General features: G+C 45.6%; 1 protein-coding gene across 4 annotated transcripts in view; it reads right to left on the bottom strand.

Moving 5' to 3' along the window:
* CTNNAL1 (catenin alpha like 1) overlaps positions 1-17069 on the bottom strand; it is a 131003-nt gene extending 113934 nt beyond the window's left edge. For all 4 annotated transcript variants that reach the window (XM_037893398.2, XM_043540314.1, XM_043540315.1 and 1 more), the window contains exon 1: positions 16852-17069. In XM_037893398.2, coding sequence (XP_037749326.1) covers positions 16852-16980 — 129 coding nt within the window. In that variant the 5' untranslated portion in view covers positions 16981-17069. The remainder of the gene's footprint in view (positions 1-16851) is intronic.
* Between the last annotated feature and the right edge of the window lie 1026 nt (positions 17070-18095).

Genomic DNA, 18095 nt, shown 5'->3' with positions numbered 1-18095 from the left:
CCAAGACAAATCCACAGTCCTAATAATGAGTAAGGGTGACAAAATGTAGCCCTTACTGAATAAGAAAATAAATCATCAGTGTATTTGCAATAAATGGGGGGGGGGGGGGGGGGGGGAGGGGAGCTTCCTTTTATGGACACCCAGCCAGCCAGCAGCTATAAAATCCCTGTTAGTAGCTGTTCTGTAACTGCTCTACCTGCAAAGGGTTAAAAAAAGTCTCACTGCTATGCACAGGTAAAAGGAAGGGAGTGGGCACCTGGCCAAAAGAGCCAATGGGAAGGCTAGAACTTTTTAAAATTGAAACAAGACTCCCCTTTTGTCTGCCTGTTGTTGTTCTCCCGGGGAGAGGCGGATAGGACAACAGCTATGCTGTAAGACGCTTGGGCCAGGTATGAAAAAAAATCATCAGTATCATACCTAGAAACCACTCATTTAAAACCCCAGATAAGTAAGTAGATCAGGAAATGTCTAGGAAGACGCAATTAGGTTTATTCCTTTTATTTTGTTATGGCTTGTGGATTTCTCTGTGCTAACCCCAGGTGCTTTTGTTTTGCTTGTAACTTTTAAGCTGGACCTCAAGAAAGCTATTCTTGGTGCTTAATTCTTGTAATTGCTCTTTTAAAATCTAGCAATAGCCTGAGTTCCAGATGTATTTTCTCTCTCTTTTTTTTAAATTAATAAAATTTACTTTAAGAATGGAATTGGATTTTTGTGTCTTAAGAGGTTTGTGCACATGTTGTTTAATTAGCTGGTGGCAACAGTTGATTTCCCCCCCCCCCCCAGCTCTTCCCCAGAGGAGGGGGTGAAAGGGCTTGAGGGCACCCCACAGGAAGGAATTCCCAAGTGCACTTTCCTGGGCTCTCAAAGGGGTTCAACATGTTTTCATTTACAGAAATAATTCCTTATTCATTTTCCCCTCAATGTTTAATATAGTTGTTCAATCACTGGGGGCTACATTGTAAGTTACATTCTGGCCTGAATAACAGGTGACACATATATGCACCACCCAGAAACACAATGGGTAACAATTTGTTCTCACGGCACAATTCTTCCCCTAGTCTCCCTTGTTGTGCTGGACAAAAACCAATTTATTTTTTAAAAGTCACTTAAAATTAAACTTTTCTGTTTAAAAAGAAACCATTTTAAAATTATGACAACTTAAATAGAAGTTTAGGCCTTAACCTATTTAAATTAAGTAAGTATTCAGACAGTTCATGTTTGAGGCTGAAGCTTTAAAGAAAGTCAAACCAATGACCTGGTTAAAAACTTATAACTAGAGTTTACTGAAGTGATATACCAGCGTTTGACAACAATAGTTTCTTCTTCAGGTAAGGAGACAGTATTTTCTTCATTTCAGTTTATTCAACTAGTTCAGTTCAATGACTAGTTCACTGAAAGCTAAGAGCCTGATGGGGAGCTGAAAAAGCAGAAAAGTTTGTTTTCCACTTCCAATCCACAAATAAAAATGAGGTGCAAGAGCATAAGATCTACTCGTTTTAAAATCTTCAAGGACATGGTGACCTTAGTTCACTTAGTTCAATTCACTACAGATAATATTTCCTTGTTTAATAAGAACATGTTTTGCATTTCAAACTGACTGATAAACTTACGAGTATCCAGCACATTGAAGATTGTTTATTAGTTAAATAAACCTACAATGCTGCTTGTGCATTTTAGCTAGTCTGATTTCCATCCAGTTTGATGCAAACAAGTAAAAAAAAATCTAGTAAGTAAGAAATAAATCATTCACCATTTTCTAACATAAAAAAGCAGATGTTAAGAACCTCAATAAATGTATGTTAAGCTGCACAACAGCTTAAATAAATGTATACAGCTATTGTGTACCTTCCCAGAGAGTCAAAAGTAGTACCAAATTATACCTATCAATGAGATTCAATCTCTCTTTAGGAAAAAAAACTGGAAAGTACAAATGCAAAACAAGATTAAAATTGATTATTTAAATCAATGTTTCCTGCTTACTGATTCATGATAAAATCATGATAAATCATGATAAAAATTGGTTATTTAAATGAATCCCTCCTGGCTGGGTGGATTAAGCCACTTCACCGCTTTTCATGGAGCAGTTTATTCCCGCAATTGCATCCAGCCAGCTACTGTGGACAACAAATAGGTATGGCAGAGTCAAGACACCTCCATAACCCTAGGCTGCTTGATTGCAAAAAGTATAAAGGCTAATCAGAGCCTTTACTTGGCTGCACTTATTCCAACTGTGTGGCTGAATAAGAGCCATGACAATTCAGCCCTGCATGCTTCATTTCTTAATTGGTTCACTCATTTTAAATCTGAGAAGTTATACTTCTAAAATAGCAAACATTTTACTGCAGACAGGTTTTGTTAGTTCACTGTGACTAGTTAAATTAATAGCTCAAAGCTACCAAAGAGAACATTTTCTACTGCATAAAAAAAAAACTGCACATCAAGAAGAAAACTGATACTATCATGTTTTTAAACTGTGGATCACAAATACACGTGCGAAATACAAGCCTGCTGCCTGCCTTTTTGTGGGTTTATAAAACTAATGACATACACTCTTATTATAGTCAGAAAGGACAATTAAGTGCAACAACGGAGAGGGGAAGGTAGTAAAAGAAAGGGGAAAAATAAGTTAACTCAGCTACTTACAATTATGTACACTGTGTGATCCTACTATAGTCACCTTTCAAAAAAACTACCCCTTTTTCATCATAGCTTATTGCAGGCTTTTCAGAAGAATATCTTTCAAAACAATTTAAATGAGGACAGAGGCGGCTTGGTGGACTAAGAATGAGTTCCACTTGAAGGCAGCAACATGAAAGGTTACAAAAAGACAGGAACGTAAGATCAGGCCTGCAAGTCCACTTAGTCTAGTATCTGGTCTCCAAATGTGGCGATTTCCAGATGCTTAAGAGGAAGGTGCAACAAGCCTTGCAAGACAGTGTAGTCTTGTGGCTAGAGTACTGAACTGGGACTCAGGAGATCTGTATCCTCTTCCTGGCTCTGGCACTGGCCTGTTGTCTCAGCTTCAGCTCTGTGCCCTAGCTTCCCCCATCGATAAACAGGACTTACCTCCTGTTTAAAGCACTTTTGAGATGTACTTGTGAAAAGTACCATACTAGAGCTAGATGTTATTAGGCGGACGTGGGATAATATGCCTTCCACATTAGATCTCATCCAGATCTCTAACAGAAATCAGCTTAAGCCTTAAAGCATGAAGTTTAATATGCTTTCCAAAGTCAGTTATCCATATAAAGTAACAATTAAAAAAAAACTTGCTAAATTCTCAATCTCAAAGACGTCTTGTGGCAAAGAGTTCCACTGTCTAAATGTGTTCTGTGACAAAGTATTTAATTTTATCAGTTTCAAATTTGCCACATTTTAAATTTCATTGAATGTCCCCTTTCCACGTACATTATGAAATCGGAAAAACCAGAGCTGCTAATCGAGCTTCTCTATACATTTCTTATTTTAAATACTTTTATCATGTGCCCCCTTATTCATCTGAGATAAACAATCCTACTTTTTAATAGGAACTTTTACATGCCTCTAGTTATTCTTGTCAACCCTTCTCTTAACTTACTCTAGTTCTGCAATATTTTTTGAGATGCACAAAATAGTCCAGATGAGACCCCCACCACTGATTTATGTAATGGGATAATATTTTTTGTAAAATTCTCCATCCTGTACCTTATGCACAGTGGAAGGATACAGAAGGGTCATCAAGGCTTTCTTTGTTATTGGAGCAAATGGGGCTGGAGAAAATACAATATGAAGCAAGGTCCAAGATGTAGGCGGGGTGGAACTGAGCATGGCACTGATCACAAGAATGAGAAATTTAAATTTCATGTTAGGGAGGCAAGAGAGCCAATGAAGGTACTCAAGAAGTGAATGAAGCTTTTTGGTAAATGCAAGAGGAAGATTTTAGCAGTTACACTTTGAAAAAAGACTTGAAGGGAATGAAATAGCTATCAACAAGGCTGAGAAAGAAGGTATGGGAGGGCTACCAAGATGGAAGATGACCAGAATGTGGACAAGGTTTTAGCTACAGGGACAGGGTGTGGGAATCCAGATTTTCTAAATCCTGCAGAGTAAAGAGCTGTTTAGCAAGCTTTGATAAACACCTTGATCTGTAGGAGGAACAGCATATTCAAAACTAAGTCCACAGGCCAACACAACACAATCACTGGCAAACCTCTCTCATTTGAGATGTCAGCCCTGATATACGAGTCAGTTCTAAAACCAGCAATCCATAATTAGTTAAAATTCAAGCCGCTCAGGAATTCCTTAAACTGTGAGCTTTCAGAGTAGCAGCCGTGTTAGTCTGTATTCACAAAAAGAAAAGGAGTACTTGTGGCACCTTAGACACTAACCAATTTATTTGAGCATAAGCTTTCGTGAGCTACAGATGCGTCGGATGCATCCAATGAAGTGAGCTGTAGCTCACGAAAGCTTATGCTCAAATAAATTGGTTAGTCTCTAATGTGCCACTAGTACTCCTCTTCAAACTATGAAATTGCTCTTCCAAATGTTGCTACAGCAGGCTACACATATTTAATTTCTATTTATGCAATGTTACTCAAAATGTCTTAAATTTTACCTTCAGATGTACACCAAACATCGGCAAGTTGTTTGTTCCGTAATCTGTTGAGTCACAAAGATGCTTATGAATTCTGACTTGATTCATCCAAAATGTCTTCACTGATAATTTGAACAATGAAATGTGTGATCTGTTTGTACTGACACATCCAATTCTCTGTATCCGTGGTCCTCAACCTATTTATCATTGTGGGCCGCAGGTTGAGAACCACTTGCTAAAACTCCACACACACCCCTCTGCCCAGTGCCCCCTGCCCAGAGCCCCCCCCGCGCCCCCCCCCCCACAGAGTGGGGCCAGGACCCCTGCTACAAGGCCAGGAGCAGAGTCCTGGGCGCAGGGGCGTCAGCCATGACCCCAGGCACGGGGCCAGGAGTGGAGCTCCACATAAAAACTGGAGGTGCTGCAGCACCCCTGCAAATCCTTAGTTCATGTGCCTGTTCTGCCCAGATCCCCCTCCCCCACAAACCTCCCCAGAGACTCTCTCTCCCACACCCTGCTGCCCTGTGGCGCTCACTGGCCTGCTGCTGGTAGGAGTGCTCCAGCTGGGCTGCCTGATGCTGTCTCCCCCTCAGCCAGCCCCCAACCCAAGCCAGACCAGAGAGCAAATTTTGAATTGTTTTTAGCACACAGCTGGGCCGCAGCTGTGTGCTATTTGGGCCGCATGCAGCCCACGGGTCAAGAATCACTGCTCTATATAATGGGCAACCTCAAGCCCACCAACTAACTTCAGTATGGGCCTGACCCAAAGGCTGATTAATTGAAAGACTCCATCTTAGGCCATGTCTACACCAACACTTATGTCAGCAAAACTTATGTCACTCAGAGGGTGAAAAAAAAACACCCCCCAAGCAACATAAGTTTGGCTGGCATAAGCGGTAGTCTGCACAGCGCTATGTCAGCAGGAGAGCTCTTCTCTGCCGACATAGCTACTGCTGCTCGTGAAGGTGGTTTTATTATTTATTATTATGTTGACAGGAGAGCTCTCTTCCATCAGCGTGGAGCAGCTACACAAGAGATCTAACAGTGGCACACTAAAGATGTTTCTGTTTGCCAGAGTAGATTAATGTAAATCATCATGTGACAGGGTGCAACTTACCACTGCAGTGCCTCCTGCTGGCTATCCCAGGAATTAGCTCTGCTAGCAGTGCACTCTCTTCTGGTGCTATCTTGCTGTCGTCACTTCTGCTCCATGACCCATGTCACCCCCAGGACCTTCCGGCTGTGTCACACTGTTCTCCCCCCTTCCAGGGGAACTGCAGTCCACTGTCCAATCATTTCCCTCAGTAGCAACTGCAGCCAATTGTCAGGCCACTTCATCAGTGGCGGGACGGGGGAAGGAACAGAGCACACCCACTACTCTGGGTCCTGGCCCAGGGACCCTATAGATGGCCACCACTTGCTACGTCCTCTCCAACTCTTCAGTTCATTTCCCTAGGCCACTTCCTCGCAGCTCCCCAGCAACCTATTCGCCCTTGCCTCAGACTCTCAGCCTGCGAATCCCTGCAGCCACCCAGGAGCAGTCTTTAGCGCCCCGCAGTTGCTGCTAGCAGCACTGCTCTGTCCACGGTGCTAGCAATCCTTCCTCCTACTAGGAGCCTGACCTCCCCTCCTCGAGCGCCAGGCAGCTACTGAAGCTGCTCTGCCTTGCAGCTCTTCTTAAATGGACCTGCCGGGCCCTGATTAGCTGCCTCTGCACAGCCTCCCTAGGGCTCTATTAACCCCTTAGAGTCCAGTGCGGGGCAAGTGTCCCATCACACATCAATTTAATCATTATATAAATCAGCAAGCAGGAAACCTTGATTTAAATAAACTGCTTTTCTTCTTGTTTTGCATTTTTACTTTTCAGTTATCTTCCTAAAGAAAGGTTGATACTTATTGTACAGTAACCATTAAGATATGTTGATTTGCAACTAAATATAGCCTTTACACTAAATTTGGAACTTTTTTTTCATAACCAGAAGAATACAGTGTATCATTATGCATTTATTTAAGCAACTAAACACTTACTATGTCTTTAGACTACTAATTTTTATTTTTTAATATTAGAAAATGAACACATTTGTATTTATGATTTGTGTCAAGCTCTATAGATGGGCACTGAAGTTAAAGTTTCATAAATAAAAAAAAGCAGTGTTTATTTTAAGTTGAACCTACTTTGTGTCCTGAATACGCAAGAACAACACACATCTATTTAAAATTGATTATACAAAAGGAACTATTAGCTGTAGCTAATGAACTAAAACGAATGATTGTTTTTAGTTAGCATGTCCTTGAAGATTTTAGAACTAGTGGGTCTCATTCTCTCATACCTTGTTTTTATTCATACATTGGAAAAGGAAAACAAGCTTTCCTGCTGGTCTAACTCTTAACTGGTTTCTTAACCTTGAATGAATTAGTCATTAAACTGAACTAGTTGAATAAACTGAAAAGAAGAAAATATTCTCTCTGCATCTGCAGAAGAGACTACTTCAGTCAAAAACTGGTTTAGCACTTCAACACACTCTGGCTTCAGGTGGTTAGCTAGTAACTTCCACCAGTTCAATAGTTCAAGATTCAAACTTCAGCAGCAAACATGTACTGCTTAATATTTGTATTTAAAATAATTGTAAGAGAATACAGTAAATCTAGTCCTTAATGCAGGTTGTCTATTTCAAATAGATGTGTAAGACCTAAAAATTAAATTCAAAAAGTTATTTTTTAAAAAAAATTATTTTAATCCACCCTGCTTTGTTCTACTGGCTCCATTCATGCCAGAAAAAGAATATAAGAACCTAATAATGGAAATACTGGGTCAGACCAAAGGTCCATCTAGCCCAGTATCCTGTCTTCCGACAGTGGCCAATGCCAGGTACGAGAGGGGAAATGAAAAAAAACAAACAGGTAATCATCAAGTGATCCACCCCCTATCGTCCATTCCCAACTTCTGGCAAACAGAGGTTAGGGACTGTCATAAATATAAAGGGAAGAGTAACCACCTTTCTATATACAATGCTATAAAATCCCTCATGGCCAGAGGCAACATCCTGTTACCTGTAAAGGGTTAAGAAGCTCAGCTAACCTGGCTGGCACCTGACCCAAAGGACCAATAAGGGAACAAGATACTTTCAAATCTTTGGGGGGGGGGGGGGGGGGCTTTTGTTTGTGCTCTTTGTTTACGTGTTTGTTCTCTCGTGGGACTGAGAGAGGCCAGACAGAAATCCATCTTCTCCAACGCATCCTAATCCAAGTCTCCAATATTGCAACCAGGATAGGTAAACCAGGCAAGGCGGATTAGTTTATCTTTTGTTTTATGTGAATTTTCTCTGTGTTAAGAAGGAGGTTTATTCCTGTTTTCTGTAACTTTAAGGTTTTGCCCAGAAGGGGATCCTCTGTGTTTTGAATCTGAATACCCTGTGAAATATTTTCCATCCTGATTTTACAGAGGTGATTCTTTTATCTTTTCTTTAATTAAAATTCTTCTTTTAAGAACCTGATTGATTTTTCATTGTTCTTAAGATCCAAGGGTTTGGGTCTGTGTTCACCTGTACAAATTGGTGAGGATTCTTATCAAGCCTTCCCCAGAAAAGGGGGTGTAGGGCTTGGGGGGATATTTTGGGGGAAGAAGTCTCCAAGTGGTCTCTTTCCCTGTTCTTTGTTTAAAATGCTTGGTGGTGGCAGCATACTGTTTGAGGACAAGGCAAAGTTTGTACCTTGGGGAAGTTTTTAACCTAAGCTGGTAAGAATAAGCTTAGGGGGTCTTTCATGCAGATCCCCACATCTGTACCCTAGAGTTCAGAGTGGGGAGGGAACCCCGACAGGGACACCATCCCTGCCCATCCTGGCTAATAATAGCCATTGATAGACCTATCCTCCATGAACTTTGTATTGCGAGTTGTTGGACCTCACTGTGAATTTTAGGTACTTCTTGTGGGCCAGGTGTACAGTAGGTGGAAGTACACATCCTGTAAGTCAAGAGCCACAAAACAGTCTCGAGCCTGCAGAAATAGAGCAATGGAGATTAGGACATGTATTTGCTCAGTCTTCTGAAATAAGACAAAAAGACCCTAATTCTTCAGATAAGGGTTAGAAGCCTCTTCACCTATTCCCCAGCGATAACATTTCTACGGGTCCCAGGTGAAACAGACAGAAGTGGCATCATTGCAAGAGGGTCTTGTTGAAAAGAGTCCTGAAAGGGGACAGGGAAGGGCTATGGGGTGGGCATAGTGAACAGAACTGTGCAGGACAGGCTTGAGAAACAATGTCTAATGCCTATTAATTGGCTGTGACAGTCACCCAGACCCTGTGGAACAGGGCAAGGCAGCTCCCAGCCTCTGGCTGACACTTTTGTGGGTCACAAAACACCCATCAAATCTGCTGCCACTGAGAGAGTGCCACGTTGGTCAAGGAGTGGGATCCCCCTAAGTAACTAGGTTTAGTTTGTTCATCTTTCCTCTAGTTAAGAGTACCAGTCCCCAAAAAGGCAAGTCCTCTAAAGTGGCCTGTACTTTGTGTGGTATACGTGATGCCTGGAGCCAGCAGGCTCATCTCTTAGTGATGGCTATGTCCATCAGCTCTGTAGCTGTATCAGGTGATTGCCCTGGCCACCTGCAGCAATATTTTCACGACTGTCTGCTTCTTCATGGTGATCTTTCTCTCCCTCAAAAGGTAATTGTAGTTGGCCATTTGCAATCCGAAGCCACAGTGAGGCTGACGAACATGCCTTTTGCCCAAATAGATCTAACTTCTTGGAGTCCTTCTCCATAGGTGTGCCTTTAGTAGACTTCAGTGTCTTTTGTGCAGCAGATGCAACAAAGGACTCTGGATTTGGATGGGTGTAAAAGTGTTCAAAATCTTGTGTGGCACCTGATAACTTCGCCGCATGATAACTTCACCGCAGGAGGTGAAAGGAAGGGTTTCCAGGGTTTGCAACTCTTTGGCCAGAATCACTCTATTAACAAAGGGATCTTTGATATCCATCTGGTGACACTGGTTAATTCTAAGAGCTAATGAAACTTCTCCTGCATGAATGTACCTTCAATGCCCAGATTCCCTGCATTTTGACAGAGGAGGTCCTGGAAGGCTTTAAAATCACTTATCACCAGGGCAGGTGCTAGTGTTACTGCTTTTTCTGGCAAAGAAGAGGATTTCTTGGGAGGAGACAAGGGTTGCTGCTGTCTCTTTACTTTCTTCTGTTCCTTTGGGCTCATTTTCAGCTTCAGTTTGAGTGGCCTGGCCAGGATGCAAGATTTTTTTTCTACACATGCAGTAGGGTGATCTGCTCCTCCACACATGGCAGGAGGGTCCCCAGTAAGGCCAAGGTGGCAAGCCAAATGAGTAGTGGCCTGGCTGAGACGGGACAGCCCAACGCCACTCCCACACCAGATGGGACAGCACTGTGATCCTAAGGAGGGTATTGGGGAGCCTCTGTTCATTCTTCAATGGCAGGGGGGAGGGATTTCTACCTGATGTTAATAAGGAGGAATGTGCCTCCTCACTGAAGGGCAGTGCTGAGGAATGTATGAGGCCAGTACCAGATCTGATGCCAGCTGCCTCTTCAGCACTGGGAATATTTCTGGAAGAAGTATGGATGCCTCAACAACATATCTGAAGTTCTTGCTTGGCTCCATTACAGGCACTGGTATGGTGCTGGTTCTTTCATTCTGCCCAACTGTTTACGGGCTTTGCCCTTGGAGGAGTGATTACCATGTCCCCCTCCAGAGTTCTCTCTATATGCTTGATCTAACTACACAAGTCAGTGTCCTGTTTATGAGCAGATGCAGTTGCTGGCTTTGCTACCTGCAGCACTGGTGCAATTAGTGTGGAGAAGGAGTCATCAGCACTAGGACTACAAGTGCTGGGACTGTCAATGTCAAGGCTATTGGCACAGAGGTCTCATGCACCAGGGACTTTGACAATAGTGAAGTGGTTGGCATTAACGTTGCTGACTCCGCCAGAGCCTTCCTCACTTTCTTTCCACTGCATAAAGAGTGCTCGGAGGGAGCGCTGGCCGACACTGGTTAATCCAGCCTCACTTTAGTCAGATCCAAAGATGACTGTTATAAAATGACCCACAAGGATTGCTCAAATAAATGCATCTTGAGCCATATGTCCCTGGATCTGCAGAAGGGCTTGCACCACAGAGCACTTATAAGGGATGCGGCTGTCTCATAGGCAGAAGAGGCATCATCTGTGCGTATCCTTGATGGAAATCAGTCCATCACAGTATGAGCAGGGTTTGAACCCTGAAGAATTGCACTCTCCCATGAGATATGGCAGTTAGGAAGAACTGCAGCACCTCATTCCACTGTTATACAGAGGGGGCATACAATCAATTTTTTAAAATGTCTTCTATGAGAAAAAAGTGAGGCTAGATTTCACACCAAATAAGCTGTAAAAGCCTAGTTTACGGTCTCTGAAGAGAGTACTGGGTCGGACATAAGCTGAATTCTGTCTTTCTGCCATGGGTGGTAAAAGGGAACTGAGGGAGGATCACGGCTATGCTCCATGTTTTATGCCTTTGCAAGAGATCAAAATAAGGCACAGGGTGAACACATGCCTCCAACAAAAGCTACTAGTGAAAAAAAATCTAATCTTGTGCATGAGGTGCACATGCACCTACAGTGGGATCCATGCTGACATATACTTGAAGTAGCAGCTCTGTTTCTGCAGAAGTTAACAGTTGCCCAAGAAAAATTTCTACTTGCCTTGAGGTAGTAAATTTTTCAATCCCTGTTTAAAAGCATCACTCCTAAACTGTCTGCTCTAAGATGTACACCATGCTATTATGTTAAATTTACTCCCTACGGTGTGGAGGTCTGAATAGCAGAGGGGAAAGTCTGAGGAATATACTTAAAACAATATTTACAGTGAAAACTAAAGATTTATTTTGTCAGGTTTTGATTAGTAAACAAACAAAAAAGTAAAACATAAAACCAGTTGCTACACTTTAAAAGGACACAGTCAAGCAAGACGTTTAGGTGTGTAAGTGTTGTAAAAACTTACTATTTAAGATGTTAAGAAATATTTCCATTAATTCTTTAATACTAATGGCAGCTGGTTTAACTTGAACAAATAAGAATTCCTCTACCCTGCTGGCAACATTTCAACACTTAGGGTTCTTTTCATGCAAAATTCCACCAATTACATAAAAGTATGACTAAAAATCACTTTAGGCAAAGAGGTACAAAAGGTCATGTGGACTCTTAAAATACGAAATTAATTTTAGCCAGATTTTATAGGGCAAGTCAATTAGGAACAGGTTTAAGACAAAACAAGAGATTGTCTACACAGCCTTTTGCACTGGTTTAAAAACTGAGTTAGTAAACCAGTATAACATGTGTTTCCTTTATTGAAGGAAAATCTGAAAGTTAAACTGATCAGACAACAGTCTGTTTCCTGGAAATTTCTACTACATGCATCTGAAGAAGTGGGTATTCACCAACGAAAGCTTATGCTCCAATACATCTGTTAGTCTAAAGGTGCCACAGGACTCTTTGCCGCTGTTTCCTTTTTGTTTCTCTCTGCTGCAATAATACATAAAGCAATTCTGAAAAATTGTGCTTACAGGATGCTTGTGGAGCTCATAAGGATTTTTTTTTAAAACTATAATTTGACCTGACCAAAGTATTTTTAAAAAACTGACAAAGTAGTGACAAAACTCCTATATTATATGAATCTTGCAGAATTAACCAAAAAATAATGCTACCAAAAAAGATTTTCTTTTCCTTACAGAGACTGAAATATGACAAAAAAATTAATGGCTAACATTGTATGCCAACTGGGTACCACAAAGTGAACACTTTAGTAAGAAAATGCACTTTGTTTCTACAAGTATATTCTGTATATAGAAAAACTTCTGCTGAAAAACAAACTTTTAAGTGTTGATGCTGCTACTGCATATTTAATGTACAAATGAGAGAAGTATAAAACAAATCATACGTTTACTGTTAATATTAAATGTTCTATGCTAGCATAGTCACAATCCTTGTGTAAATACCTAATAGTTGACATGGAAAACTTACACATGGTAAATTGGTGAGACCTGTGCTTGACACAGTCTACATATATTAAAAGAAACAGTGCCCTCTTTCACATTGATTTTTAATTCTACTAGGCAAGTTTAATAAGCAAATCTGAGACTGAACCTGAATGGAATTCTCATTCATGGCAACATCCTAATTTAGAGTTAAAAGACTTTACATCAGGCAAATATTAATGGCTAGATTTCCACGAGTGCCCACCACTCAGCAACTCACATTGAATGATTTTTGGGGGGAGTAAAGCAGGGAGGATGCGCTGAACACTTCTGAAAATCTGGCTACGAAAGTTTCCAAGTGTAGTTTAGCATTACATTTGTGCTTTATAGTTATTTATACAGAAGTTAATGCCACTCACATTTGCCAAGGAAAAATTTCTATTTGCCTTGATAGTGGTGCCTTCATGGTATTTAGTGCTCTGAGAGTAAGCCAAATTCTTCTGATTTAAAGTGTAATCGAGAAGAAAAAGAATTTCTGCATGTACTCATACACATCAACTCCAAATTTAAAAGTCAATTTTTAATGCAGAATAAAATTTGTAAGGCAAATTGGTGATTTTATTAGCTACCCTGCCCCCCCCCCCATAGTCAACATACCCTACACTTCCGTAAAAGCACTTCCGTAAAAGCGCACAGGAGTAGAAACTCCACTGAACTTTACTTTCTATCCCACTTTGGTATTTAAGGATATTAGACTAAACTAACAGGTCACAGTTAACACAGACAGGACCTTTGCACTGATGCAAATATTTCTCTGTAGGTACACCAGTGCAACCCTCATGTAAACTGGCTGCAGGAATGCAAAAGGGGGCTTACACCAGTTTACTTCAATGTGTTACCATATTAAGCTAAACATGTGTAAACACCACTTTATGCTAGTGTAGCGCATCCATACTGGGAATTAACAGGTGCCAAGCCTCATGGTTTTAGTACAGGGGTGGGCAAACTACGGCCCGCGGGCTGGATCCGGCCCGCGGGCTGGATCCGGCCCGTCAGGGCTTTGAATCTGGCCTGCGGGATTACCACCCCCGTGGTGCCACGGGCCCCGCACCACTCCTGGAAGCGGCCGGCACCACATCTCTGTGGCCCCTGGGGAGGAATGGGGAACCGCGGCCAATGGGAGCTTTGGGGGAGGTACCCACAGGCAAGGGCAGTGCACAGAGCCCTCTGCCCCCCATTCCCCAGGGGCTGAAGGGACGTGGTGCTGGCCGCTTCTGGGAGCGGCGCAGGGCCAGGGCAGGCAGGCAGGGAGCCTGCCCTAGCCCCAGTGCACACCACTGCCTCCCCGGAGCCACTCCAGGTATGCGGCGCCAGGCCAGAGCCCGCACCCTGAGCCGTTCCCACACCCCAACCCTCTGCCGCACCTCACACCCCTCCTGCACCCCAACCCCCTGCCATGAGCCCCCCTGTACACCCCGCACCCCTCCTCTGCCCCAACCCCTTGCCCGGAGCCCCTTCCTGCACACACACCCCTCCCACACCCTGCACTCCAACTCCCTGCCCCAGCCCTACATTCATGGCCCTGCATGCAATTTCCCCACCTAGATGTGGCCCTCGAGCCAAAAGATAGCTCAGTGGTTTGAGCAATGGCCTGCTAAACCCAGGGTTCTGAGTTCAATCTGTGAGGGGGCCATTTACAGATCTGGGGCAAAAATTGGGGACTGGTCCTGCTCTGAGCAGGGGGTTGGACTAGATGACCTCCTGAGGTCCCGTCCAACCCTGATATTCTATGATTCTAAGTTTGCCCACCCATTTTAGTAAGTTGTTTAGTAAGCAAGCTGTTTCAAGGGGTGTCTTCTCTCCCTACCCCCAGATCTTTCCTAAAAATAACTTTAAATCAAATACTGAATATTCATTACAGCTAGCATTACCTGATTAGAAAGTTATAACTTGCAATCAATGACATTTTTCCTTTCAAGCATTAGATATTTACTCAAAATACTACTGCTTCCAAACCAGAGCTAAGCAAATGTTCTTCTGGCTAAAAAGTTCCATTTTAAAAGCGAGTATAGTAACTCCTTACTTAATGTTGTAGTTATGTTCCTGAAAAATGCAACTTTAAGCGAAATGATGTTAAGCGAATCCAATTTCCCCATAAGAATTAATGTAAATGAGGGAGGGGTTAGGTTCCAGGGAAATTTTTTTTTTTGCCAGGCAAAAGACTACACACACACACACACACAGTATAAGTTTTAAATAAACAATTTAATACTGTACACAGCGATGATGATGTGAAGTTGGTTGAGGTGGTGGGATATTTCCCAGGGAATGCCTTACTGCTAAATGATGAACTAGCAATTGGCTGAGCCCTCAAGGGTTAACTCATTGTTAATCTAGCCTCACACTCTACAAGGCAGCAGGAATGGAGGGAGGGGAGACAGCATGGCAGACAGCAAGACACACCCTGTGTGTGGGAGAGAGAGATGCGCATTTCCCCTTTCAGTACACTGACACCACTTTTAAGTACAGTAACTCCCCACTTAAAGTCGTCCTGGTTAACACTGTTTCCTTGTTACATTGCTGCTCAATTAGGGAACATGCTCATTTAAAGTTGTGCAATGCTCCCTGATGATGTCTTGGCAGCCGCCTGCTTTGTCCACTGCTTGCAGGATGAGCAGGCCGTTGGAGCCAGCTGGTGGGGGCTTGGAACCAGGGTGGATCGGCAGCCCCCCCATCAGCTCCCCCAAGTTCCCTGTGCGCCAGCGGTCCAGCAGGCTGTCAATTGCCAGGCAGTTCAGCTGTCCCTCCCCCCACTGCCATGTGCTGCTCCTGCCCTCTGCCTTGGAGCAGCTCCCAGGAGCCTCCTGCTTGCTGGGGGAAGGGAGGGAGGCTAATGTCAGGGTGTCTCCCCTCCCCCGTGCTCTTGCACGCCGCTTACCCTTTCTCCATAGAGCAAGGTGGGATACACACAACAGGACTCAGGAAACTTCCTGGTAGCAGCTGCTGCGATCTCAGCTTGCTGATTAACTTAACAAGGTACTTACCGTACATTGGATACAGCAGTAAAGTTTAGTACGAAGACCGAACTACAGCATTGCCAGTTCTCACTCATGTCCACTATTCCATGCAACTTTTCAAAATAATGTTGTTGTACACAATAAATCTATTCTAAATTTTCTAAGTCATCAAAGTTACTGATTTTCTTGAAAGTTATTTTCACATACAGTGGACCTATATAACCAGTGCATAAAAAGCCCCTCAAATTCACTTCATATCCACCAACCCAGAAGACTACAAAGCCAAAAGTTATTTTCAACGCACAGATAACACTGTACACAATGTGCATATTGACTTCCTGTACCTTTTAAAAACGTAGTTGCTAAGTACTATCTTGGATGTGATGAGAACACACATTCAGGCAACATTAAAGGTCACAGCACGCAAGCACTTACTACTGAGCCCGGTGCTTACCACCGTGAATAATTCCACTGAAGTTAATCCAACTCTCGGCAGCATTACAAACAGCATGTTTGTTCAGCATGTTCAGCTCCCACAGTTGGGCGCTTGAACACAAAAACACCAGCTAGTTGAAACGGTCCTGTTCCCGAAGCCACTCTAATTGCTCCGCTGTATACGCAGCTGCATGAAGTTACATCTTTCCACACTCTCGGAGGTTGTGCACGTTGCCAATGCAGCGCAAATGAACGTTGCCAAGGGAGCTCCCCGCGCACCCTGACTTTGTACTTTACGTTGACAACTTCGCGGTTCCAGCCTGCCAGGATTGAACCTCTCTGTGTGCAGCGCTGCGGCTCCGCGCAGCCCTTATGTAACCCGCCACCCCGCACGCACGCTGGGCACAGGCTCAGATTCGTAGCGCCACGGGAGCACTGGAAACCCCTCGCCCGGCCGCCCCCCTTTGTGGCGGGGAGCAGGTGGCGCCCGGCCCGGGCACGCAGAGAGGGAGCTGGGGGGCCCGGGCGCCCGCCCCGCGGGCTCCGCAGGATCGTGCCAAGGGCGAGCGGGGAAGTTACGGACCCCGGAGGCCGGGGAGAGGCGGCCCGGCCGCAGCCTGCGCCCCCTGCCCAGGGCGCGGCGGCAAAGCAGCGCGGGGATGCTGCCCGGGCGGGCCGGCCCCGCTTCCCTGCAGCCCGAGCCGGGGGCACCGCAGTCCCCTCCCGCCCGGGCACACGAGCCGCGGGGCCGCTCGCACAAACTTCTCCGGGCCGCGGGGGAACCCGCCCGGCCCCGTCACACGCGGCTGCCGCGACCCCCGGGCCGGCCCGCGCGGAGCCGGGATTTCTACCTGCGACACCAGCGGGACCAGCGTCTGCTCCACCGAGCGCGTGCGGATCTCCAGCGCCGCCTCCGCGCCCAGCCCCGCGGACGAGGAGGAGGAAGAGACGCCGCTGCTGCTGCACGGGGACGTGGCCATGGCGGGAGCCGCAGCCGGACCGGCCCCGCGGCGGCGCCTCTCCCCGCCCGCAGCGCGCTCGTCTCCCGCCGACACCGCTGCGGCCCCGGAGCCCGCCCCCGCCCCGAGCCCCGCCCCCCTGGCCCGCCCGCCTGAGTCGGGGGCCGGGCAGGAGCCACGCGGGCTGCGCACATCGCCCCCCAGCGGGGCCGGGCCGGAGCCGGAGCGCAAACACCTGCCCTCGCCCCGGGACGCAGCCCCCGGTGAGGGGCACGTCCCCGCGGCCTGGCGGGCTCTCCCGCGCCCCCGGCGATAGCTGCCTCCAGCCCCGGCGCGCCGCGGCGGCCGGAGCCTCCGCACGTTTGCCTACGCTGGCCCCTGGGAAACAACAATCCCAGTCACCGCTCCCGCCCCCGCGCTCCTGCTCCTGGCGCTGACAGGATTTGAGAACAGGACACTCCGGCCGTCCCCTCTGCGTGCTGCACGCCTGCCATCCCGGCTCTTCTGCGCCCTAGCTGCCCCCAATCAGCTGCCCCCGGCCTTGCACCGCGCCGGTCTCCCACACCGCAGGTTCCCCCCGCCTTGAACTTCTCCGGGCAGGGCGGGAGCTCCCCTTCAGCGCCGCGTGCCAGTTCTCCTCCTCCTCCTCAGCCAGCCAGGCCCATCTCCCCCCAGCTGCAAACCTGGCTGCCCAGGAAGCAGGGAGGTTGTTGGAGGTCAAGCTTTGCTGCCCCCTCAACCACTTAGGAGACTCTCTGCCTCCTCATTTTACATATAGGGGCCAGTGAACAGCTGGAGCTCCGGAAGCTGCTGCGGGAATTGATGGTTTCTGATCGTTGACATGCCGTTTAGCTGCAGCTAGCAACTTTTTGAGGAGGTGGGGGAAGAGAAGAATTCTGGCAGTCAACCAAAAACCCAGAAGTGCTGGTGAGGTGTGAGCCAGAGAGCCAGCCCCAAAGCCAGTTCTGTACTGAAGGCAAGTGGGTCTGGGATTCATATGTTTTATCCTGCTTCAAAAAAAAAAAAAAAACCCTGGAAAAACCAAGGGCCAGGTGGAGCTGGTTTAATGTCTTGAAGGGAGAAACGCTCCACACTCTGTCCTTACAGCAGCACTGCCTTGAAGTGATAAGCCCCCC

This window comes from Chelonia mydas, chromosome 2, assembly GCF_015237465.2.
Source record: "Chelonia mydas isolate rCheMyd1 chromosome 2, rCheMyd1.pri.v2, whole genome shotgun sequence".
NCBI classification, from domain to species: domain Eukaryota; kingdom Metazoa; phylum Chordata; order Testudines; family Cheloniidae; genus Chelonia; species Chelonia mydas.
This window is presented reverse-complemented; position numbering and strand designations above follow the sequence as displayed.